The sequence below is a fragment of the Olea europaea genome, chromosome 2, assembly GCF_002742605.1.
Source record: "Olea europaea var. sylvestris chromosome 2, O_europaea_v1, whole genome shotgun sequence".
NCBI lineage: Eukaryota > Viridiplantae > Streptophyta > Magnoliopsida > Lamiales > Oleaceae > Olea > Olea europaea.
Genome location: NC_036238.1, coordinates 27,950,984 through 27,978,439, shown reverse-complemented (window position 1 = coordinate 27,978,439; position 27,456 = coordinate 27,950,984). Strand labels below are relative to the sequence as shown.

At 34.3% G+C, this 27,456-nt stretch overlaps 2 protein-coding genes across 3 annotated transcripts; one reads left to right on the top strand and one right to left on the bottom strand.

Annotated features, from left to right (window-relative positions):
• Positions 1 to 513: 513 nt before the first annotated feature.
• On the top strand, positions 514 to 5,975 carry LOC111369522 (serine/threonine protein phosphatase 2A 55 kDa regulatory subunit B beta isoform-like). Of its 2 annotated transcripts, none has more exons than XM_022991088.1 (10): positions 514 to 798; positions 1,269 to 1,360; positions 2,631 to 2,749; positions 3,120 to 3,243; positions 3,623 to 3,746; positions 4,264 to 4,332; positions 4,425 to 4,516; positions 4,600 to 4,677; positions 5,004 to 5,074; positions 5,224 to 5,975. In XM_022991088.1, the coding sequence occupies exons 1-10, from the start codon at positions 529 to 531 to the stop codon at positions 5,358 to 5,360; spliced, it is 1,176 nt and encodes a 391-aa protein (XP_022846856.1). In that variant the 5' UTR covers positions 514 to 528; the 3' UTR covers positions 5,361 to 5,975. The 2 variants fall into 2 exon arrangements, with proteins under 2 accessions (XP_022846856.1, XP_022846848.1); XM_022991080.1 differs by having other exon boundaries at positions 514 to 801.
• A 1,399-nt stretch (positions 5,976 to 7,374) lies between these two features.
• On the bottom strand, positions 7,375 to 9,371 carry LOC111369532 (jacalin-related lectin 19). The gene is made up of 3 exons (XM_022991095.1): positions 9,225 to 9,371; positions 8,837 to 9,061; positions 7,375 to 7,929 (listed from the first exon to the last, which is right to left on the bottom strand). The coding sequence occupies exons 1-3, from the start codon at positions 9,225 to 9,227 to the stop codon at positions 7,621 to 7,623; spliced, it is 537 nt and encodes a 178-aa protein (XP_022846863.1). The 5' UTR covers positions 9,228 to 9,371; the 3' UTR covers positions 7,375 to 7,620.
• Between the last annotated feature and the right edge of the window lie 18,085 nt (positions 9,372 to 27,456).

Below are 27,456 nucleotides of genomic sequence, written 5' to 3'. Positions count from 1 at the left end.
TGTCAATCTTATGCTAGGTGATGAGATTTGTTGTGCCCTTGTTTTGCATCCATCAAGCTCATCCTTACCCTCCGTTTGGTCCCCATTAAATTTCATTTCATTTTTCTCTCTTTTATTTTCAATCACACAATTTTCCATAAAATAATATTATGCGTAAATCGAAATTGTTTTCTTCTTTTCCATTCACTCATTTAATTAAAAAAAAAAAAAAACCCTATTTCACCCATTTTTTTTTCAAAAAATGGGGGCCAAACGGGGGCTTACATTCATTAATTGCTCCTTAACAATTCCCGTTTTAGTAGTTGGAGCCAGATTGAATTTACATGCAGGGAGCAGAATTGGTTTTATATATTTGGAAGTTCTTAATGTTGAAAGGGTTTCCTTCTTTGTTTTAGTTTCTTTAGTGGAATGAAGTCCAATTGGATACATGTTACTATGTTGATGTGTACACATCAACATGCTCTTCATCTGGTGGTTATATTAATTAATACTCTTCATCATTTATCTTTCTACCGGCTCTGTTTTGAGATGGAGAACAGTTCAAATTGTAGAATGTTTGATAATTCTAAGTCTTTGTTTTCAATTAAAAAGGTCCAAGAGAAGAAAGTCAAGAAAATCTCTGAGATGAATGTGGATCCTTCCAAAGCTGCAGGAAATGGTGGTGTTGCAAATGCGAGTGTTTCTGCTGGTCCTAATAACAATCTTGCTAATGGAAGCTATCTAGATCAATCTTACAATTGCTTGAGCAAAGACGCATCCTTTCCCCCCCGCGTCATTTCGTCACTGCGATTACCAGTGGTAGTTGTACTTGACTATGCTCTACTCTTCTCTTCCAGTATTGATGCTATCTGTAAGATGCATCATTTTTTTTAATTGTGTTTCACATATCTGAAGATTTATTGCATAGTTCTTATTGGTTTTTTCTCCACTCTAAAATGCATTACACATAACAACTGATCGTGGTTGAATAATTTAGTTTTATGTTTAGAAAGTAAAAAATGCTTTAACTTGATGTCATTGGAATCCTTCTTTCAATGACTTGGAGGCATGAAATTATTTTCACCGCTATTTGTTTGTCTCTGTATATAAAGGGTTTACAGCCCTGGGACTTGGTCAACTACAACTGTCCCCTTGCTAGTCTGAAAGTTTGTGTAGGCATTCACTTGGAATACCAAGCATAGACATGTGCTAGGTATCACTATTATATGCTAAGTAACTTCCATTGTCTCATTATGGTTTGACGTAACGTGTGATTGTGCAATCTGTAGGTCACAAGCAATGAAATCAGTCTTGTCGCAAAATGTAGGAGAGTGTATGCTCATGCGCATGATTACCATATCAATTCAATTTCAAATAATAGGTAAGGTCCCAAAGTTTTAAATTGTTAATGAATAAGGACTACATTTTGACTTTTTTCTGTCACATTGTCTTATCATATGAGTTATGATTTTGCCTGGATTTTGGCGGTTCAGTTAATTTATTTTCCTCTTGCTATTTTCATTCTCAAGCTAGAGGATGGAAAACAAGTCTAATATAAGTTGTTGCAATTTTTTTTGTAATTGAAAACATATCTTTTGGGAATGTCGGGTGTGTTAGTTCATTAGTTTATGGTTGGCTAACAATGGGACTGTGACGTGTTAGGCCTCAGCTGAGGAAATACGTATTAGCAAAGAAGTGTTTTCTTGGTACCCAGCTAATTTTCTTCACTTGATGTTTGCGCAATAGATAGCTGTGATGGCATTGATCAGTTGTCATTTACTTGCGTCCTTTCTCTCTCTCTGCTTATCTGCCACCCTACTTCCCTGCTAGGTGCTTCCTCTGTGTTTTTCCCCCTGTAGTAAAGCAGCATTTTGAGAAAAATGGAAGAATACATACTGGACGATATGGAATAGCGCCTTATGCTGTCTCCTACTGTTCCCCTATTGAAAAAAGTAAATACGATCTTCTCTTTGGAGATTTCATGGTGGAATTTGATCAATTAGAGGATATATAAACATATATGTATGGTTATACGTAAAGTTCACAAAACCTCCCTTTTTCATATCCGACGTTGACAATTAGTACCCAGATACATTTTTCACTTGATCTTGTTTTATCTTTCTATTATTTCTTGATTGATGAATGCAAACAGTATCTCTCAAGCGTTTGATTCTGCCAAGAGCTAACGGTTATAAAATTAGTCTTAGCGCCTTTTTATTTTTCTCCTGGACTACACTTAGCCCTTGTTTGAACCCCATTTTTTTTGATAAGAATGAATTTTTGAAAAGTGTATTGATGGAAAATGTGTGGTTAAAAAATAAGAAATTTTTTTGGATTTGTGTAATGTTATTTTATTGAAGAATGTGTGGTTAAAATGATGTTAAAACACTATTTAAGAATGTATTTTTTTAAAGAATGAGAATCAAACAGGGGGTTAATAAAGCCTTGAACTCTTAAAGTGCACAAATTTGTAATCCTAACTCTGTATCGCAGATGGTTATAATGTCTTCACCTGCAAGAAGTGCTATATACTGATGTCGCATTATTCGAAAACTTTTGATTATGGCTTTGTGGAAGCCATTTATTCTTTAATTCTGGTAATCTGATCTGTTTGATTTTAGTGATTAAAATGTATTTATTATGCTTTTCAGTGATGGTGAAACATTTATATCAGCTGATGATTTGCGAATAAATCTTTGGAACTTGGAAATAAGTAATCAAAGTTTCAATATCGTTGATGTTAAGCCAACAAATATGGAGGATCTAACTGGTGAGTCCTTTCTGGTTCGAACTTCCAGAGTACCTTTTCAATTTATTACAAGCCAATTTCTTATCTCCTTTAAATGCTTGATTCTGATAATTCTTTTTATGCAACAATCACTCCATGAAGGGACCAGTAAATTTAATTCTTTACTTAATACTTCATGCTGTCATTGCTCTTGCTATTATTCTTTATGTAATTATACTCTCCCATCTAAGTAACCAAATCAATTCTCATAAAATGAAATTTATTCATTTTGTTGTACTATCTGTAGTGATGAAAGTATTCTAGGAGATCATCATGCCGCAACTTACTGGGTTAAATCATTTTATACTCATTTAACTTTTCCACTTGATCGGCAACCTTTTGCTTGTTGCAGAGGTCATAACGTCAGCAGAGTTTCATCCTACACACTGTAACACATTAGCATACAGCAGTTCAAAAGGATCAATTCGTCTAATCGATTTGCGGCAATCTGCCTTGTGTGATTCCCATTCAAAAATGTAAGTGTCTATGTGATGTATCTTTCTTAACCGCTTTTGATTTCAGTTATACATTGTCTGCATAACATTTGATCTTATTTAATTGTTCAGAATAGGAGTCAAAAGTTAGTGATATTGGGAATTCTAAGTCGTTTTTGCTTTTTCAGAAAAAATTAAGCCCCCGTTTGGTAACAAATTTTCATCCCAAAAAATCAATTTTTTCACCGTCATTTTACTATTTCAGTCGTCATTTTCGACGTCTTCACTCTGAGGTGGGACCTACTTTTGTATCTAACGGTCAACAAATCAATTTTCATAATCACTACCGAACATGCCCCAACTATGTTAGTTCCTATTGATCTTTTTTACATGAGAAAATTGATTTTTCATTCATGTACAGATTTGAGGAACAGGAGGCGCCTGGTTCAAGATCATTTTTCACTGAGATAATAGCTTCAATTTCAGATATCAAGTTTGCAAAGGATGGAAGACACATACTTAGTCGTGATTACATGACCCTTAAGGTGTTCCATCTTCTATAGTTTATTTGATCTTTCTCAATAATCATGTCTTGTCATTTGGACATGCTTGGTTTTGCTTCCTGCTGGGTTTATGCAAATAATAACAGTGGCGGAAACTAGTTGGCTGCAGTTAGGCATTCATTTAGCCCGTTTGGTTTGGTTAAAAATCAGTTTTTTAGTAGATTTTGATAAAAGTTATGAAATTTGTGTTTGAAAATTGGATAAAAGTTGTTGGTCCTATAAAATGTGTAGTTGAAAATAAGTTTTAAAAATTGAGGCCAAACAGGGGCTAAGTTTCATTTAGAATTCCCTATGTATGGGGATCTCAAGCATGGCTATAAAGATGTAAAAGAATCTAGCAGAATTACTTATTATGGAATTTTCCACTTACTGGCCATAGTCCATAGCTTCTTGTGGCAGAAGATGATTAGAAGTAACTTCAGTTTCTTTGGAGCATGCCCCTATTCTTTTATTTCATTTTTCTGTATTGTTTCAATTTTGGTTTGTCACTTGATTTCAGTTATGGGATGTTAATATGGATTCTGGTCCAGTGGCAACCTTCCAGGTTCATGAGTATCTGAGACCCAAGGTGAATAGCTTTGTTTCTCAGAAATCATTCCGCATTTTTGCTGCATATATTGTTTAGGTGAGCTGATGTGTTGGTAATTTGATAATGTCCAGCTCTGTGATTTGTACGAAAATGATTCCATTTTTGACAAATTCGAATGTTGCCTGAGTGGCAATGGTCAGCGAGTAGCAACTGGTTCTTACAGGTATGCTTGAGTCTCTTTTGTCTGCTCATTTATATAGATTCTCATTTTTGTGCATATCAATGAAAGGCTTAACATGATTTTAGCAATTTATTTCGCGTATTTGGATGTGCTGAGGGGAGTACTGAAGCAACTACTCTGGAAGCAAGCAAAAACCCAACGAGGTATCCTTTATAAGATTAATTTTGGCATTTTTGTTATATATATATATATATTTTTACAGGTATGCTTGAGTCTCTTTTGTCTGCTCATTTATATAGATTCTCATTTTTGTGCATATCAATGAAAGGCTTAACATGATTTCAGCAATTTATTTCGCGTATTTGGATGTGCTGAGGGGAGTACTGAAGCAACTACTCTGGAAGCAAGCAAAAACCCAACGAGGTATCCTTTATAAGATTAATTTTGGCATTTTTGTTATATATATATATATATACATATACATATATATATATTTTTTTACAACGTAATCCCTTCGTTGCTCTTACAGAAGACAAGTCCAGACCCCTTCAAGGACTTCGAGAGGCTTAAGCAGCACTATAACTAACGCTGTCAGACGAGGTATTCTTCTTGTCCCTCCTTCCCCATCTCTTTACCTACCACCACTTGCGCCTTCATTTGTTTAGTCCAACATTGGAAAGCAATTCTAGTTTTTGGTTGTGTTTTTTCTCCTTTCCTCCACTCAATGAATGTTGGATTCTCTACAGCAGGTGCAGACAGTCCGGGAGTTGATGCAAATGGAAATTCGTTTGATTTCACTACAAAACTGCTCCATCTGGCATGGCACCCAACTGAAAACTCTATTGCCTGTGCTGCTGCAAATAGCTTGTATATGTACTATGCATAAAAAGCCAGTACTCAAGTCGGTCAAAGTTTTTGGGTCGATATATAAGAATGCATCTTTTGCAAACAAATTGAGGCTCCACATTTTCTTGCTTATCCAAATGCCTCATAAATCTGTAGCACATACTTTCGAGTGCTTTTACCCGGGTAGAAGGTTGGTTTTCTTAGATCGGTTAACTTTTCTAGTTCGCCCTCTATTTGTTTTATTTTTTCTCCGTCTCTCCTAGAAAAGAAAGATGTGTTTCGTTCTTAGTGTTGGGTCGAAGCTTGGAAAGAATGTGATTGCACTTCTCCAAACAAAAGTTAAAAGGATGCCGTGTACTGTTCTGAGGCTCTGAAGGTAAATGTAGCTAAATTAAAATCTTCCTGCTGCTGCTGCTGCGAATTTGTGGGGGCATCAAGTTCATAAACTCTTCCTAGGTAGACCAGTGTTATTGGTCTCTCTTTGTAGGATGATTTTGGTCTAAGATTGATAGATTTCTATATTTTGCATGTATTATATATCAAGATGTTTTGGGCTGTGGCCCGATATTAGGAAAGATTTGTGCAAAATATCATTTGTATCCTTACCATCCATTGTTTTCAAGGATAAATTTTATCAGGGTAGCAAACCTTTCAAGAAGGGTCAGATCCACCTTCCAATTTGTGATCGAAGTCCCAACTTTCAAATTAACATGCAATACGAGCTCCGTCAATCGGCTTTGTTAAAAAAAATTCATCAGTTGACCAAAAAGTCGACCGTGGACCAAATTTTGACAATTGAAAGAAAGGCAAGAAGGTCTTTTCATGTTACCTCGTTTAAAATAATTAAGAAAGGGAAAAAGAGCTAAAACGTTTGTCATTTTTCTTTTGTTTTTTTATTCTTTTTTTCCTTTTTCTCTTTAATCATTTTGAAAGGTTTGAAACTCAGGTAATTTACCCAATCAATTCAGACCAATGATTTGAAACGATTTAAAAATTCGTTTTTAAAATGATTGGTGTAGATGTTATTTTGTCAACTAACTTTGTAAACCAACTTTGTACATATAGATGTGTTCCATGCGGGGCTTAGACGCGACAAGGATGTGACTGCACCATTTGTCACTCTTCGCTCGCTGAAACCACTTTGACACTAAACTAACATGGATAACCATGGCCCTGGACAAATAGCAGGGTTCAACTCGCATACCAGTTGGGCCCAACTCCCTCTATGACCCCCACATTTTGGTATCATTATGCGTGCCAATTTTCTTGTTAATCCAGGACATAAAACAATATAAGTGTGCCTATGCGTATACTTCTTAAGATAAGATATTCAACTTTTACTTTTTCTTAAGCATTTAGGTCCTGTTTGATTATCATTATTTGATAAAAACAAAGTTGTGAATGTATGGTTAAAAAGTCGAGAAGAGTTTTGGATTTATGTGTAAAATATTTTATAGTGTGGATGTGTAGTTGAAAATGAGTATATAAAAAAAAAAAAAAAAAGAAGAGTTTTTGACTAATTGTTGTCTGATAATTATATTTTTTTACACTTATTTGAACCTAAAAATATAAATATTTAATTGTTTTTTGAACAATTATAGCCTAATTTGTTGTATATATCGTTATTAGGTGAAAGTCGATGAATGGAAGTAAAATTGAATAAAAAAGTGAAAATTGGTGAAAAAGAGCAAGATCTAAAATTTGGGGACTAAATAGTAAATACACATGTTGACATATTCTTGCTATACACCTGTAATTCTCTTTTTATATAAACTAGCATGGTCTGATAGAGTTTGAGTTCGAGTTCTAATACCACTCCCGTGGATTTGTACGAGCCATCTTCTACTCTCATGATTCGATTAGTGAACTTATTTCACAGTTATTTAATGAATCAACACGTTGATATGCGTGTTAATCCAGATAATCATATTCAATAACTTATATTCATTGCTAGCTAGTCAAGTATTTATTCAATTACCGTCACATAAATTGGTGATAGACTCTAATAGATATGAATAGCATTACTCTCAAAATAGTGATGGTGGACACAAGTGTAAAAGCGGATTAAATCATATGGCAGCTTATGAGTGACAACCTTCTCAACATTGCAATGAGCATCGTCTTGATCGTTAAAGCACACTCTTAGATGGAATTGTATCCGTTTATTTCTGAAATTACATTGAATACAATACTCAACACAAGTATGCTTTGTAACACCTATATAAGAACTCTTCATCATCCTATGAAGCTGAAGCTTTCATGACTTCAACTCGAGTTTCGTCGCTATCTTTAGGGACAGCCTAAGATACTGAACTAGTCAGTCTTCTGAACCTCTGTTGAACTTTTTGCATCACTTTGGTTGTTCTGTGTCGAGATATGTGAAACCCAATGGCATCCAAGAACCAACCACACTTTCCCTTGAATCCTACAATTTGGCCACCCTCCATTGGAAAGGAGAATGGTGTTCCTTCTTCTACTCCAAATGGCCCAAACGATCTCTGGTTGCTTTTAAATGTGAGTGATCGGATCACAGGAGTGCCACCACGAACCACGGGCGAGTAGTGCCCACTCACCGTTGTCAAGAACTCTTCGGGAAATTGCAGCTTGATCTAGAATCAGTGAAGTAATTAAGTACTTGTTTCGATAAACTTTTAAGTTTCAACTTGTCAAACTTTAATTTTAACCTCATATTTCGTAAGATCCACACCTTTTCAATTAAACGTTAAGTCAATTTTATCATAATATACTAAAACGTTATCAAAAGTTTTATCAAACAACCGTAAGATTTATTAAATTTCAAGAAAATTGCATTACAAGTTCCCAGCTTATTTGATCAACCTTTAAAAATGAACAAGCGATCATCATCAACCTTTAATTATAGTTAAATATGTCGAAATCTCAATTAAATCACACCTCTTTAGGCACCACGAAATTTGGAAAACAAAACCTAGCTTCATAAAATTCGACGTAGGAGGATCTCTGATGATTTAATGGAGGTTTGGAATTTCACATCGTTGAGAGTGGGGACCAACTTGCTTCTTTTTAAAAGTTTGGAATCAGTTTACCCTAATCTTAGGAGCATATAAGGAAGGACTTAAAAAAACACGATTTAAATTATTTAAGACGGAAATAAGAATTGAGAACCTATCTCAACATATTGGATTATATTCTGTGACTGAGTGAATTATCATGACTCTAACAGCATTTATAGCTAAGCTTAAAAATAATCAATAATTACTTTTTAGAAACTTTCGGTTTCTAAAATATATCTGGATAACTTTTAAGTAAAAAATTACTTATTTTAAAAGTAAAACGCGTATTAACTTAGTAAACCTTTAAGTTAGCCAAACATGTTCTAACAAAAAATTGGTATGGTCCAATTTTTTGATAATTGCATTTAAATGGATATTTTTTCTTTTTGTTGTCTCAATTATTTGGAATACTTTATGAATTTTTTTGGATCTTTACCTCTATGTCGCACATAAATAAACTAAGAGAAATGAAACAAAAGGTTACCTCGGCAGTGCTACTACCCCCGGAACCTCCATGCTTCTCTCCTGAAACAGGCTTTCCATTCTTATCATAAACCACACATATTGAGTCGATACAGCGACCATATTTGAGAGAGATTTCTCTCACTCCACTGTAATTTCCATCATCCCAATTAGTCCCTCCATTGCCTCCCCATGGCCCGACAACTATTGCTTTCTTTTTCTCACCGGCCTGGTCCTTCTCCCCATCCTTAAAGATTTTAGCAGATATTCGTGTTGTCAGGAAAATGGAAGCTTGACAATCCACAATTCAGTACTAAATAGAGCGAACAAAAGAAAGGCATAGAGAGTAACTTGAACATCCTTTAAAATATTTTATTTATAAATTTTGAATAGAGTTCAAAACTGCATACCATGCTAATCCAAGAATGAACAAAGAGAGACTGATCCCAGATATCCAATGCCTTGTAGCAATTAATTTCCAATGTGAGGGAGGGACTCTATATAGAACAAAAAAGTGATCACCTTTGTTGTGGTATCCGATTCCATTCGTAGCCAGAAAAGTTCCGTTTTTATGATTTTAGAAATCGAAATTAACGGGCCAAAATTATACCAAGTGCCCTTGACTATAACACTGCATCTTGTGCTCAAATGATCAGGTAAGCATCGGATTCCCCACATGATCAGGGAATAAGCATCTGATTCCCCCACAGAGTCCAATCCAGTCACACTGAATCATATACTTCAGGAGTAGTTTATGAGATAAAGATTTAGTTGCTTTACATCTCCGATTAGATCTAGCAATGAACATAGTGTTGGGTTTTGATACCCAATAATCCGGACGATGATGTTAAACCGATGTTAGATAAATTAAATATCGATACCCAAAATTGATGACCCGACCCTAAGACTATTTGGGCCATTGGAAGCAATCTAATTAATTAGTGTTGCTCATTGCTCGATTTCTACACTCATTGGATGACTTATATATGTTGGCCCACTTAGGGTATTTGTATTGGGCTTAGCCCCATCACTTTAACTTAACCTAATCTATATAAGTTGGCCTCTTTGTCTTTGGTCACTCACATGTGTTTTGCCTTGTTTAAGAGAAAATCAAGCTTGCTCTTTGCTTTGTGCTATCGATTTCTTCTTGTTCTTCTCTAGCCTTTGTGGCTGCAAACACCGTCCCCTTTGTGTCTTAAGTGAGTACAAATCTTGAGCAACCGGAGTGTGGGAAGAATTTAAAGGTTTTGGGTCGTGATTACTTAGGTGTATTGATAAGGTTGAGATTGGTATCCTGAACCTGAAATTCCATCAATTGGAGGTCGATTATTCAACATTTGGTATCAGAGCGAGGTTGGGGTGGAATTTTTGATCAAAATCTGACCAGAATCGAAGCAGAAACCAACTGGATTAAACTATCTAGAAATTTTCACAAAAAAATCGAACTTGCAACCTCAATTTTTCGGCTAATCCAGACGTCTTTTGGTAAAACGGAGGTCGGATTCGTGATCTGCAGGTGGAGGAGGTGCTGGATGGTCGGTGTGTGTGGGTGACGGCGATCGGCGATCGGCGGCGCATGGGGATTCCGACAATAGCGCGTGGGGCTGCGTGCGTGATCCTCCGGTGAATACTTCTTTAGATATAAATTTTCTAACGTGTTTTCTAACGATTTTGTGTTGTTAGTTTTCAGTTTCAGGATATACAGAAAAAGTTAGACGATTTTACTCCTGGACACTTGGCTATTGGTTGTTGGACATTCGTATTGGCACATCTGCTGAACTTTAGAGCGAATAGTGGTGGCCCTAAAGCAGCAGACTCGCATCTCTCGTAATTTATGGACTCAGATAGATCCGCTCTGGTAAATTGACTGAAACCCTTACATTATTGCACGAGCAGATCATCGCGTGGGGTGATCATTAGGATTGGGGGTTGTCATTGTTTGGCAACCATTACTTGTGCTAGAAAATTTAGGAATTATCTGTCCTATCTGAAGTGTTGAAGTTGATTGTAAGTTGGTAATTAATTTTGTGCTGTAATCGTCATATAGTTACTGTGTGAGATCGTATTGTGTAAGAATTTGAATTTTTTGTTAACATGTGTTGCATTGATTATTCTGTTAGGACACCTAGACTTGACCAGTTCATAAATTTCCTAGATCTAAGATCGTGAATCTTACTAAAACTTGGAAATCTAGAACGGGGTATATTGCGGCCGTAGGATTACTTTGTGTGACCTATCTGTGCATTTAGTTATTCTGTTTTCCAAAAATGTCTTCACATTTTGAAATTGGTGTTTTCAATAGGAAATTGAATTTTTCAATTTGACAACAAAAGATAAAGGGAATTTTAGTTCAATAAAAAGTTTCAAAGGCCATATATGACAAATATCCTGTAAATTTGACAGAAACACAAAAAGAAGAATACAATGAACTTACTTATGTTTTAAGAAAAGTTGAGAAACTAGATTCTACAAAAGAAATTTGGAAAAAGTTGGAGGACTTATATTAATTTAAGTCCACTACTAATAAATTGTACTTACTTAAAAGATTTTCAGCTTTAAAATGAATCGTTCAAAGGATTTTGACGATAATCTAGATACTTTTAACAAACTTGTTTAGGACATTGTTTACCGTGATTAAAAGGTGTCCGAAACATATAAAGCAGTTATTTTATTTAATTCCATGTCTGATTCATATAGAGAAGTTAAAAATGCAATTAAATATGTTAGGGACACCCTAACACCTGAGATTATCATAAACTCATTTAAGAGTAAGGAAATGAAAATTAAGGCTGAAAATGAAGATAAGAGGAAAAATTCATTTGAGTATAAGGTTAGTTTGTTTTATATTCTTGCACAAAACGTTGTTTAAAATGTGCAAACAATTGACTATTAAAAAAGTCTCAGCTGAAATATGAGCTCAACATATTGTTTAACATGATGGAGTCAATGATCAGGCAAATCAGAAATTCTATCAACAGAATCGCTTATTAAATTTATTACATTATTTTCTCTCATCTTCTGCTTCTTAATTGATTTATCCTTATATGACTCAACATTTCCGTTTTTCCATTTTAGCATCCTTGGGGAGCCTTCAACCGTGCGACCAATCACTAATGACTTTTCCATAAAATTTTGCAGTTCATATTTCTTGCTACCAATTTTTTATTTCCCAATCCTTTGACAAGATTTTTCGATCAAATTCTCTTCCACAACATCATTCATTCAAAACTGTTTACCAGCAACATATATAAGAACATAGAATAAGGTAACTTTCTTGATATTACAATAATTTCTAATCGGTAGTAAATTTTTTTCCCAATCTTTATGCAATATCAATCAAGATTCTAAAAACTAAAAATTAAACGATTATTGGGAAATTATCGGGCATAAATATATTCCAATAACGAACATTTTACGTGCATAAAACATTACAGAATTTTGACGTTACCGAAATCAAATATGTAAAGTACAACGAGAAATGCATGAATTTGAATTAAATCGAGATAAAAGTTTGACTATTTCTCTTTAAGACGATAATGCCCCACATGGGTGCTAACGATTTTTTGACATTTATCTCCCAAGATTCAACAACCATGTTGTACAATTGGAGCACTTCAATGGCAGAGTCAGAAAATCATGTTAGAATGGGCTGAAATTTAAAAAATTTCGAAAGAACTCGTACTATAAGAAACTAAACTCATGACATTCACAACAAAGAGTGTACGGCACTTAATGAAATAAAAGAAGTCTAGATGTCTCATTCTAAGATGTCCCACTTGATCTTTTTATCTTTTCTTACTAAATAGAAAATCGAGGATCACCTTAAAAAAATATAAATTGATTGAATCATGATCAAAATAAGCAAAGAACACATATCCACCAACGAAAAACTAAGAAATTATTTAATGATTACATTTTGAATAACTTTGACGATCAATTTTTCCAAACAACTAAAACTTTGGTATAAATACATAGTCAATGATACATCAATATATGTTATTGTCTCAAAATACTATTTAATTTGGTGGGGATAAGAATCTTTTATTTCATTTCATACTATATGAAGAGTCACATCCAAAGTGAGAAAAATTAAGAGGGTCCAAGAAAATTAGATTTAATTCATATGTATGTTTGACTTAGCTTCAAGAATATATATATTAACAAATATTCTTTTTACTGATCACAACATCTATTTCATGGTCAAAATAATAATTTTTTTTTCTAAGTATGAATAAGAAATATATGAAACATACGTAGAAATAAAAAATTAATTACTTTTAAAATTAGCAAAACATGTAGCCCCGTTTAATGGGGATTAAAATCAAATTTTTGATAGATTTTGATAAAAATTGATAAAAGGCGTGGTTGAAAAGTAATAGGTTCCACAAAATATTTAGTTAAAATTAATTTTTGACTTTAACTTAAATTAAAACTCATATTCTAATCCCTACCAGACAGGGGCATAGTGTCTCTACCACTACAAAATGCCGTAAAAACACCTTTATGGCGTGCGGCGTGCATAAAGCAATGCGGTAAAAAGTGTCCACTTTTTACGGCGTGCAATGTACGCTGTTTACGAATGCCATTATTAGTTATATGATTTTTTATAGCGTCTGCACGCTGTAAATGCTAGTTTTGCACACGCCGTAAATGCGAGTTTTTACTTTTAACGGTTGCACGCCGTGAAAGGTGACCCTGTTAGCATTTATGGCGTTCTTTTCCACGCCGTAAATGTTAATTTAATTTTTTAAAATCTGTTTATTTATTTGATTACTAGCACCTATAATAGTTACACAAATCCAATTCCAACTCAACTAAGATGAAAATTAAAATATTTTTGAGTACAAGCTAGAATGATAAACAATATTAAACTAATTAATTATTATAAGTTTAGATAAAAAAATTAACTCAAACATTTATCATTTACTAGTGAGACGCATGTGCAAGACACATGCTATAGTGTAGTTACTATGTAATAGCGTAGAATGTTCAAGGCACAAAAATGATATATTCAAAACCATAAATTATGTTCCAATTAAAAATGAACTTCCTCAAGTAAAGTATTTGAAGAAAGAAAAATTGATAACTTATATTCATTGCCAGAATTCTAATTTCCATTCGAAAATAATTTATTTGTTTTGACTCTAGTAACGATCATACAACACAACAAAAAATGAATGAACTTTTGTACATTGTACTTTTTGCATTGTTGACATAGTTAACATAAATAATAGAAGCAAAAAATAATCTCAATAACTTGATCACGATTGCATCAAAATCTTGAACCAGTATAGCAATAGCATTGAAAGTCATCCCATATACATAAAATTAAAAGTTCTGCACATCTCTTAATTATAGACTAAGACAAATTACAAAATAATATTCTAAAGAACACACTCAAATACTTTCATACTTAAAAAAGCAGTTACACATAACAACTATGCCTTGTAGATAATATTTCATGACTATGCCTTTGATCAATACAAATTATCTATTATAAAATTTACTTAATTATTATAAGTAAATTTAGTCAAACGTGTATTAAATAAAATACCTAATTTGAAAATAAGATAATGTGAAAAATAGTATTCAATAATTGTAAAGTTGAGCTTGAGTTGGAATTTAAATTAGACTTGGGCTAACACAAATATTTGGATCAAAATTACACAATTTATTTTTAATTTTCCATATGGGGTGGGAGTTCGGGCTAGGCTATAGCCCATCCCAGCCTCCCATTACCTCTGTCCCAACTCTAAATTACATAGGCAGGTGAACTTAATGGTATCATGTCAAGAGATTAATAGACATGTTCCATAAAGAATCATGGTAAGAATCCATCATACTGGTTTCCAATCATAATCTTGGTACACTTGTGCAGTTTCGACCAAAACTATAGGTAGGGTAGGTGACTCCTAAGGCCCCACTTTAGTGAGAGCCTAAAAAAAATTTATTTTATTTACATGTATTTTTAAATATAGGCAGGGGCAGAGCCCCATATGGTTGCCCTCCCTGAAATTTGGGCCCAGGCCCATTCGTTCTTTTTTTATTTTTTATTATCAATTATGAGAGCCTTATATTTGGAATGCAATGGTGGGATGGACCAAAAGTCTGTTGAATTAGTATGCTAAAATTTTCCTGCACTAGCCTATTTGTTGAATTAATATGCTAAAGATAAGTGTGATAGACAATTGCAATATTAGAGATCAAAAATTTATCTTTCCAACTTCGATAGGATGCATCTATGAACTCGTAGAGTTTCTATGTAACAATAGGATATTCAAATTTTTTGTTAGACAAAAGGCAGTACATCATAGCATAGAAATTCATTATTCATTTTCTGAATGAAGTTCCACAAGACAAAGAGGCAATACATCCTAGCAAAGAAATCCAATTTTTTAAATAAGATAATTTTTTAAGATTGATAAATAATAATCAAGTTATTGTGAAATGATATCAAAATACGAAAAGTCGCAAGGAACAAGTGTAGTTTATAAACTATGTCATTTTTACTAGTTGCCTATGCTTGAAATAAAAGAAATATCACCGTGAACCAAAATCTAGTTACACTACCACTGCTCAAGCATCCAGGCCCGTCCGTAGAAGGACAATTTTTCATAATGGTAGTTGCCTTATTCTATGGTGTGCACTTTCATTTCCAAAAAGCGAACCGTTGGCTTACAAAAGAAATGAAGGGGCATAATTTCATGTATTCAAACTTTTAATGAAACGAAACTCCACCTCATAATGAAAAACTGATTTTCTTTCTTCTTCTTCTTCTTACCCCCCCCCCCCTCCCCTCCCCCAAGGAAGAGATACCAACGATAATTTCATGTATTCAAACTTCCAATGAAACGAAACTCTACCTCATAAATGAAAAACTGATTTTCTTTCTTTCTTTCTTTTTTTCCCCCAAGGAAGAGACACCAATGAAACTGCCGATTTGCAGTTGGAATAAGGAGAAATACTGCTTTGTAGAAACACCACTATGAAAATCCATATCCCCCCCCCCCCCCCCTCCCCTCCCCCAAGGAAGAGATACCAACGATAATTTCATGTATTCAAACTTCCAATGAAACGAAACTCTACCTCATAAATGAAAAACTGATTTTCTTTCTTTCTTTCTTTTTTTCCCCCAAGGAAGAGACACCAATGAAACTGCCGATTTGCAGTTGGAATAAGGAGAAATACTGCTTTGTAGAAACACCACTATGAAAATCCATATACTTTCATAATTATTGGCATCGCTCCGGAAGTTAGGGTTTATAGATGAAGAAAACTGCATGCCATTGAATGAAGTTTAGAATTGCAGAGTGGAGAAATCTTCAACAGAATATAAAATACACGTAATATTCGAATGAGCAAAAACTGTTTATCATAGTAACAAATTCCACTACAGTCATCTCATTTCCTAAAATTAGTATGCACTTATTTCAAACAATACTTAAATTGGTTCAAACCAATTACATGTATAACAATATATAGATTATGACATGCAGATTGTTTGACCACAAAATTTTATTTGCTTTGAACACAGATGTAATCACAACATATATTAGGCACGTGAACTATTCCTGATAAAATAAATTAGCACATGATTATCGTCTTAAGATTTTTGGGAAAATTATCGTGCATAAATTATATTTTAATAACAAACATTTTACGTCCATAAAATCTTACAAAATTTTGATTTTACCAAAATCAAATATGTAAAGTAGAAAAGGGAAACAAAAATGAGAAATCCATGAATATGAATTCAATCAAAGTAAGAGTTTGGCTCTTTCTTCTTAAAATGATAATGCCCTGTATAACTACTTTTAGTTTTTCAGCATTCTTCTTCCAAGATACAATTATCACGTCCTGCAATAGAAATACTCCAAATTACGTAGATCAGTGAAGTTACTGATATTTTGAACTTTCTTTATACGAAATTAGACTCAAAAAATAAATGCAAAATTATTTTGAAATGAATAATGCAAGGATGAAGTGAATAAATATGAAAATTCCAAGCATTGTAGTCTATATATAATAACCCAAAGTTGTGTCAATGAAAAGGCATGCCTAAAAAGATGTCTTGTTGAAAAATGCATGTCCAGAAATGTGCCTCGTTGAAAAATGCATGTCCAAAAATACATGTTTCTACAATAAAGAGATGCGATTTTTGAAAAATACCAATTTAGGGTAATCAGTATTAACCTATGCAACCGCATAGGGCAATCAGGGTAATCAATATTAACCTATGTGATCACATAAATTGTTCAAAAGCAGGGACAATACCAATATGCCATTGCTTCCTTATAGGGTCTATGCAGTCACATAGATCACAGGTTTGGCCCATTTTTGGCCATTTATTTTCACTTTCATTCCAAACATATCTTTATTGATATTGAACAATCATATAATAATCCCCCAACTGTTCAATATTCAATAAAATTTCTCATTCAAATGTACGATACTCATGCACAAGGATTATATCTCTCGATTTTACTCTAACCATAGTGTAATTTAAACAAAATAAAGTCGGAATTAAAGGTAGCGTTGAAGCTTTAAACCAGTTATTTTTTTGTGACAATATCGATAAGAACACACACAAGTATCATGCGTTCTCATGTTCATCAAACTCACTTAGCGTTTATATGACCTTGCGCTCATCCTATTCGACAAACTTTTAAGAGAGAACTCTAACTCTCTATTAAGGCGAAACCACCTCGAAGTCCGTCTAGGTGAAGATCTTTCAGTATCTTTGTTATTTTTTGATATACTTGTACTTAACACTGAATTTTATTAAGAGCTTATTGCTCAACCCTCAATTCAGTAACAACCAGCATTATATAATTAGAATATAGTTATTACGGATTTTATAATGCTGAGACCATCCACATATCAAATGATTTGTTATTACTCTTTGAACCCGTAGATTACCTATTAAGTAATGACAGGTAGGGTTGCAATCATTGGTGGACCTTTTACATCAAGAGTTTCAAACCCATTCTACTCGAAGTAGATATCACTAAATCTCTATTTAGAGGTTTAGTCAAAAGAATTACTAAATTCTCAATTGACTTAACATAATTCAGGAAAGTTATTCTACTTTTGATTAATTTCCTTACGTAGTCATGCATAAGACTCACATGTCTAGACTTTTCGTTATATACTTCATTGTATGCCTTGGCTAATGTGGCTTGACTATCACACATGATAGATATTGAAGATTCATTCTTTGATTCCAAAGGTATCTTATATAGTAGATCCTTAAGACACTTTGCTACTTTTCTGATATTTGATAGCGCTACAAATTTGGATTTCATAGTCGAGTATGTTATGCATGTCTCCTCCTCCAAGTGTAAACACCCAAACCGAAGCAGATTTACTTTCTTCCATGCTAGATACCCAACTAGTATCTGTAAATCCTTCTAATATAGCTGGAACTCTAGTAAATTACAGACCTATGTTTTTGGTTTTCTTTAAATAGCTAAGAACTCTATCAATGGCCTTCCAATGATCATTGCTCGAATTACTAGTAAACCTACTAAGTTAACTAATTGCAAATGCTATGTCCGGCTTTATGCATTGAACTACATACATTAGACTCCCTATAACACTTGCCACTCCAATTGCGCAACCGCTCTTCCATCAATCTTCCTTAGTTTTGAACTTGGATCAATAGAGGTACTATTTTCTGTTATGCTCAAATGCTTGAACTTATTTATGATATTCTCAATATAATGTCATTGACTTAAATTATAATCCCCACTAGTTTTAGTAACTTTTATACCCAAAATGGTATCCACTTGTCTAAGATTTTTCATCTTGAATGTGAAAGATATAAACCCCTTCGTTTCTTCTATCCCATACATATGATTACATACAATCAATATGTCGACAATAGATAAGCAAATAAATATAACATAGTCATCACATAATTTGGTATATAAATATTTATTTACGCTATTATGTTTAAAGCCAAATGATATTATAGCTAAGTCGAACTTTTCATGTCATTTCTAAGGTGCTTGCTTTAAATCATATAATGATTTCCCTAACTTACATACCTTATGTTCATTTTTGGATAGTGCAAACTCTTCAGATTGTTCCATATAAACCTCCTCATCAAGATCCCCACTTAAGAATGTCATCTTGACATCCATTTGATGAACATGCAAGTCATGTATAGACGCCTATGCGAATAATCAGATGTTATTCTAATAAGATGTTATTCTAGCTACCGATGCATCAGTATCAAATAGTCTATTCCTTCCTTTTGTTGATAGCCTCTAGCTGCTAGTCTAGTCTTAAAGGTATTAAGAGAACCATCAATATTATATTACTCCTAAATACCCATTTACATCCAATAGGTTTGGATCAGGGTGGCAAATCAACAAGTTCGTATGTATTATTTGACGTAATTGAATCCATCTTATCTTTAATTGCTTTTTCCCAAAAAATGATATCTCGAGGAGTCATAGCCTCTTTATAAGTTTTAGGATCAATTTTCACTTGTTGAACAAAATTAATTGTTCTTAAAACATTCTTCTCACTTTCTGTACTAAGTAAAAGGAAATAAGTTGAGAGTCAATTTTATCCGGTCCTAAAGACTTCTTAATTTGAGTTCATTTGCTTCTTTGTGGTTCACTAAAGTCATTAATATTTTTAGAAGATGTTTCATCTTGTGTTCCACTGGAGCTTGAGATCTCTTTGGTAGTTTCCCTTAATTAATTTTCAGAAGATAGTGAATTTTCAAAAAAAACTCTACAATGTTGGATTCAATAATCACATTGGCATCCAAATTCAACAATCTATGTTATTTGCTATTACTAGCATAGCTAACAAAGGAACATTTAATGCCTTTTGGTTCCAACTTGGTCCTATTAGAGTTTTTGTTCTTAGAATAAGCAGGACTTCTCATGCTTTGAAGTATCCAATGTTATTTTTTTTTTCATTTAATTTTGAAGGAATTTTATTTAGAATTCTATATGCACTTAATAGTACTTCACCCCATAAATTAAATGGCAACTTAGCATAGGTCAACATGGATTTATCATTTCAACTAAAATTCTATTTTGTTTTTCTTCTAAATCATTTTGTTCAGATGTCCTAGGTCCTGAATAATGATGGATAATTCCTTATTGTTCACAAAATAAGTTAAAATCATCAGAAAAATATTTACTTACTCTATCCCTTCTTAGTGTTTTTATTTTCTTACTTAGGTAATTTTCAACTTTATTTTTATATACTTTAAACATGTGAAATGCCTCACGTTTATGTTTCATCAAATACACATGCATACCTAGAGAAATCATCTATAAAGGTAATGAAATACTTATTTTCACCTCTAGTTAACATTTCATTTAATTTACATATGTCTGTATGAATTAATTATAGAATATTCGAAGTTCTTTTGACACGTTGAAATGACTTCCTGGTCATTTTAGACTCAACACATGTTTTGCATTTAAATACATTATTTTCGTTGTATGAATTTCATAGTACTTTTTTAAATGTGTCCTAATCTAGCATACCACAATATAAAAGAATCAACAATATAAACAAAATAAACATTATTATTATTCAACTTGTCAATAGCATATAATTTGACCATTCCTTTACAAGAATAAACTTTACCAATAAATTTTTCGTTTAGGGATAATAAAAGTATACCAGACTCATAAGCATATTTAATGCCAGATTTTCCTAGAAGATTATTGTTAACCAAATTTATATTCATGTCGGGAACATGTAGCACATTGGTCAAGTTAACGTTATTGCTGAAAGTGAAGATGATCTCTATATTTCCTTTCCCAATTACTTTGGATCAAACTCCATTACCCATTTGAATATCTTGATCTCCATCCATTTCATAGTATGTCTTGAACAATGATTTATCATATGATACAAGTACAATTGCACACGTATCATACTACTAACCGGGAATCTTTCCCTTGATAGCATTGATCTCACTTACGATGGCAATGATATTGTCTTCTTTGATGAAGTTCACATTTTCTTCGGAGTTGTTTCTTTTTCGGTGTTGACATTCCTTTGCAAAATATCTAGGTTTTCCACATACAAAACAACTGCCTTTGGTCTTCTCTTAGACTTGTTAAAGTTCCTTGAAGGCTTTCTTTTATTACATTTGTTAGAAGGCTCGATCTTTTCCACGACATTGGCCTTTGAAGTGCCTTTATAAGAATTGTCATTCTTATCCATTTCCTTAGACTCTTCCTTGATACAAAGATATTTTTGCAATTGTTCCAAAGAGTAATTTTGGAAACTATACATAATCTTCTTTCGATATCCCTTCCAAGTCGTCGAGAGTTTTGCAATAATTGCTCCCACTTGGAAAGTTTTCGAGATTTCAATTTTGACTGCCTTCAATTTGTTGACAAGGACTTGCAACTCATGTTCTTGGGAAAAAAGGTGAATGTTATCAGGAAACTCAAAATCAAAATATTTAAAAATAAAAAATTTCTTGGTACCTTCTTTATCGGCCTTGTACTTACTTTCCGAAGCGTTCCAAATTTCTTTCGTTGAAGATGTGTTGGTGTAAAGATAATATAATTGATCAGACAATGCATTGAGTATATGGCCACGATATATGAGTTCATCGTCTTGGCGCTTTTGTCTTTCGAATTTTATGGCTTTGAGTTCTCCATTTGTTAGTTCCGGCAATGGTGCCAATTCCGGAGTAGAAACTTTAATTTACCTTGCCATCTTGTAAAATTTGTGCCATCAAAACGATCCAAACGAATGAGATCTTGGCTTAATTGTTGCCATTGTGGTTTCGTTCTCTATAGCAAATATCATTTGAGATTGTTGGAAAATATATCTTTCACAAGAGAGAAATTGAGAAGAAATGCGAATAAAGCAGGGAAGAATATAGAAATGTAAGGTCCGAACACGATATCGTTGTGCTCAAACGATATTTGCCTCGTCTCGAATTAAAATTAGATGTTTGAAGGGATCTGGCAAATGATTTGTAAGATTTATCTAGTCTTGACAATGATTTACCACCTAAGCATAAGTGAAATCCTTCAAACTTGAGAATGCTAAAAATGGAATTGAATTTGAGAGTAGAAGTGAATTTCAATACTTGGGAATGAAGTAAATTATCTCAATTGTGGCTCTAAGATATTATATTTTTCTAATGTTATTCCTTTATCCACAATCACATATATATAGCCATCAGTTATAGCCATATGAAGTTGGTATCAAACTCTAGTGAAAAGTCACCAAAATTCAAACAAAAAAAGGCCCTAACAACTATCTGATTATCCTATGTGGTCGCATAGTATTAACCTATGTGACTGCATAGGTTGTTCAAAATCAGGGCCTGCAAACCACTATGCGACCGTAGCCTTATAAGGTCTATGCGACCGTATAGGTTGTTCAAAAGCAGGGGCTACAAACCACAATGCGACCGTAGCCTTATAAGGTGTTAAAGCACAGGATACCAATCCCACCTAATATCTTGGTTGTAACTGTTAAGGCACAATATCAGGCTGATATCATGGCTGTATAAGTCAATCCCACATATTTTGCAGCCTAATATTCTGATTGTAATGGCTTATTTTTGGGCTATAGTCTTGCCTATAATTCTGTACGTAATGTTCTGTAAATTTTTTATATATAAATAATCAATATACACTGTTTTGCATCTCGCCAAAACATTTTTCTGAATTTCTTAATCTTTTTTGGTATCAGAGCAATAGAGCTCACGCTAAATAATCCTATTTCTGCTTTATTAACATGGCTGAGTCTGGTTCCTCCTTCTCATCCAATTTTCCATTTACCAATCCCGCGCAATTTGTCTCGATCAAACTTGATGAGACAAACTATCTTGCATGGATTTCTCAGTTCAAATCTATCCTGAAGAATCACAACTTACTGAGTTTTATTGATGACTCTTCTACTTGTTCTCCTATGTATGTTGATGATGCTGCTAAGAAAAATGGGACAGTAAATCCAACATACACTATTTGGCAGAACCGTGATCAACTTTTACTTAGTTGGATCATCTCCTCTATTTCTCCTTCACTGGTGGAATCTTTTTATGGTCTGGACACATCTTACTTGGCATGGCAGTCTCTTGCAGCTCGCTATGCATCCCAATCCAAATCTCGAGTCTCACATTTGAAGCATCAATTGCAGAACCTAAAATAGGGTTCTATGACTTGTGCTGCCTACCTCTTTGAAGCCAAGCCTCTGGCTAACCAACTCTCTGCTGTTGGGAAGCCAGTGGATGATGATGATCTCATCTCATTCATCATGGGTGGTCTTTACCCCAACTACACTCAATTTATCACCTCATACTCCTTTCATACAAGAAATTCTTCTATGTTCTTCTCTGATTTCAGATCTGAGCTCTTAAATCATGAAATTTTACTTAATCGGCATATCCCTGCTAATCATATACCAAAAACTTCCACTTTTGCTCTTTACACCAATAAACCATGACATCAACATGTGAGGCACAAGTTGCCATTTTCTGTCTTCCCCAATGCCAAAAATACTAAGCCACATCATCATCATAAACCCTTAGCTTCTTCCATTCCCAAGACAGTTACTAATTCTTCTTCTCAACTTAGTAGTCGCTCACCATGCCAAATTTGCAAGGGCATTAACCATCAGGCTCTGGATTGCTTTCGGCGTATGGATTTCTCTTACCAAGGCCGCCGTCCTCCTACAAATTTGGTTGCTATGGTTGCTGACATTAATTCTGACTTCGTGAACACTCAATGGCTTGCGGATAGTGGAGCTAATGCACATGTAACCAACAATGCTACAAATCTTGATTCCAAGCATAAGTTTGATGGAATGAGACTGTTAGTGTAGGTAATGGTGTAGGTATCTCTATTAAACATAATAGTTCTTCCATTGTCCACTCTAATGATAACCAATTCTTGTTTGATAATGTTATTCACTGCCCTCAAGCTGCAACTAACTTGCCTTCCATCAACAAATTTTGTGTTGATAATGATGTTACATTTCTTCTCACTAGTGATGCCTATTATATTCAAGACAACAAGATGGGGATCACTTTACTTCAAGGATCAAGTGAAAATGGCCTATATCCCATCCACCTGTCTAACTTATCACACAATAAAATCAAAGGATTGACCGTATTTATGGGAGCAAATGCATCTAGCTCTCTTTGGCATCATCGTTTCGGCCATCCATCTGAATCTGTTTTACTTCATATTTTACATCATAATAATTTGCCTCTTGATGGTTCTGTGAGAAAGGGCGTTGTGTGTGAATCTTGCCAACTTGGCAAATCTATACAACACCCATTTCTCTCGTCGCATCGTGAGACATTATTTCCTTTGGAGTTAGTGCATTCTGATGTTTGGGTTGTACCCATTGCTTCAAATAGTGGTTTTAAATTTTATGTAATATTTGTTGATGATTTCAGTCGTTATACATGGTTGTATCCGATTGCAAATAAATCTGACGTTTTCAACTCTTTTATTCAATTTCGCCTGCTTGTGGAAAAGCAATTTTCTCATCCCATTAAATAATTACAAACAGATAATGGTGGCGAGTACATATCTTCTCATTTTAGCAAGTATTTTAATCAAAATGGTATATTTCATTGGCGTACATGTCCACATACTTCTCAACAAAATGGTATAGCCGAACGTAAACATCGTCATATAGTTGACATGGGACTTACTTTATTTGCTCAATCTGGACTTCCTACATAATTTTAGGTCGAATCTTTCTTAATTGCCACATATTTAATCAATAGATTGCCTACACCAATTTTAAATAATGACACACCATATTTTAAACTTTATAAAGCAATCCCTGACTACTCTTTCCTCCGCAACTTTGGATGTCTTTGCTACCCATTATTACATCCTTATGCTAAAAACAAATTGTCTTATCGTACTGTCCCATGTATTTTCATTGGTTATTGCTCAAATCAGAAAGGATATAGGTGCATTGATCCTGTAAGTGAGCTTGTTTATATCTCTCGTAGTGTTGTGTTTGATGAGAAATTGTTTCCAGCTAAGATGGGATCATTGAGTCATCACTCCCCTGCTGGTACTGTGGTCTCTCCTGGTATGTCTTCTCCAATTCAAATTTATAATCCTTTACTTAATCTTGATTATTATAGTTCACCCATTTCTTCAATGGATTATTCTTCTACTCCTACAACCAGGCAAAACCATCCACAATTATCCCCCATGTTATCAAGTCCACAATTATCTCCAGTTGATACTACACAAGTTGTTTCTTCTTCGTCATTACAGGTTGTTTCTTCTCCATCTTCATTTTCTTCAGTTGTACTCCCTTTGGAAACTATCGACCCCCAAGCTATTTCCAATTCTAGAATTGTTAGTCGTTCTCAAATTGGAAATTTTCGACCTCGTCAATTTTCGGACTATAAAAATTTTTATTCATCACGTTATCCTCTTAAAATTTTTCAAATCACAGCAGTTTCCCCTAAACCAAAAACATTTACACAGGCAGTCTCTAAACCTGAATGGTGCATTGCTATGGAATCTGAATTTAAGGCATTATTGGATAACAATACATGGTCACTTTGTCTACGGCCGTCTGCTCATCCCAGTTGTTCGTAACAAATGAGTCTACAAGGTAAAACAAAAACCAGATGGTTCTATTGATTGATATAAAGCAAGATTGGTAGCGAAGGGGCTTGATCAGAGATCTGGGGTAGACTATTTTGAGACATTCAGTCCAGTTGTAAAACCAGCCACTGTCCAAATTCTTTTGGCTTTGGCTATGCAATTCCATTGGCAACTCGACAACTAGATGTCTCTAATACTTTTCTACAAGGATTTCTTAATGAAGAGGTCTATATGGAACAACCCAAGGGGTTTATTAGTGCTGAACATCCTGACTTTGTTTGTAAATTACATCGCTTTCTTTATGGCCTTAAATAGGCACCAAGAGCCTGGTTCGCTCATTTTTCTCAAGCACTATTTGATCTTGGTTTCTTTGGTTCATATGTTGATTCTTCACTCTTCACATTTCACAGAGATAATTTACATATTCTACAAGGTAAAACAAAAACCAGATGGTTCTATTGATTGATATAAAGCAAGATTGGTAGCGAAGGGGCTTGATCAGAGATCTGGGGTAGACTATTTTGAGACATTCAGTCCAGTTGTAAAACCAGCCACTGTCCAAATTCTTTTGGCTTTGGCTATGCAATTCCATTGGACAACTCGACAACTAGATGTCTCTAATACTTTTCTACAAGGATTTCTTAATGAAGAGGTCTATATGGAACAACCCAAGGGGTTTATTAGTGCTGAACATCCTGACTTTGTTTGTAAATTACATCGCTCTCTTTATGGCCTTAAATAGGCACCAAGAGCCTGGTTCGCTCATTTTTCTCAAGCACTATTTGATCTTGGTTTCTTTGGTTCATATGTTGATTCTTCACTCTTCACATTTCACAGAGATAATTTACATAATTTTATACTAGTCTATGTTGATGGCATCATTATCATTGGCAATGATGATCCTACAATTTTCTATATTATTGCCCGTTGAAGTTTGAATTTGTGATGAAAGACTTAGGTAACTTGAGCTATTTCTTGGGCATTGAAGTTGTTCGTGACTCCACAGGTTTGTATTTACGTCAATCAAAGTTTATTGCAGATTTAATTGATCGTGCAAATATGGTTGGTGCCCGACCTTACAAGTCCCCCCATGTGTTTCTGGTACCAAAATGTCCAAATTTGATGGTGACTTGTTGGTAGATCCACCTGAATATCGACATGTAGTTGGGGCCTTGCAATATGTGACAATCACACGACCGGATATCACTTACTCTGTGAATCAATTATGTCAACATATGCAAGCTCCAACTAGCATTCACTGGACAATAGCTAAGAGGGTTCTACGATATTTAAAATGCACTGCTGACTTCGGTCTTTATTATCAACCAAGCACCATTTCATTACATGCCTTTTGCGATGCAGACTGGGCTGTTAATCCAGATGATAGAAGGTCTTCTAGTGGCTATGGGATTTACCTTGGGCAATGCTTAGTTTCCTGGTCCTCTAAGAAACAAGCTGTGGTTTCTCGATCCAATACCGAGGTAGAATACAGGAGCTTGGCATTAACAACTGCAGAGGTCTACTGGATAAGAATGCTTCTACAAGAATTATGTATCTATTTACCTTAACCTCCTGTTCTTTGGTGTGATAATCTAAGTACTATGTCATTGGCATCTAATCCTATTTTCCATGCTCGAACTAAGCATATCCAGGTCGATTATCATTTCATTAGAGAAAGATAGTTAACAAAGATGTGGTTGTTCGTTACATCAACACAAAAAATCAAGTTGCCGACATCTTCACCCAAGGACACACTGTTGATCGATTTTGTATTTTGCGTGACAAATTGTTGGTCTGTTCCTTACCCTCCAATTTGAGGGAAGGTGTTAAAGCACACGACACCAATCCCACCTAATATCTTGGTTGTAACTGCAAAGGCACAATATCAGGCTGATATCCTGGTTGTATAAGTCAATCCCACATATTGTGCAGCCTAATATTCTGATTGTAATGGCTTCTTTCTGGGCTATAGTCTTGCCTATAATTCTGTATGTAATGTTCTGTAAAGTTGTTATATATACATAATCATTATACATTGTTTTGCATCTGG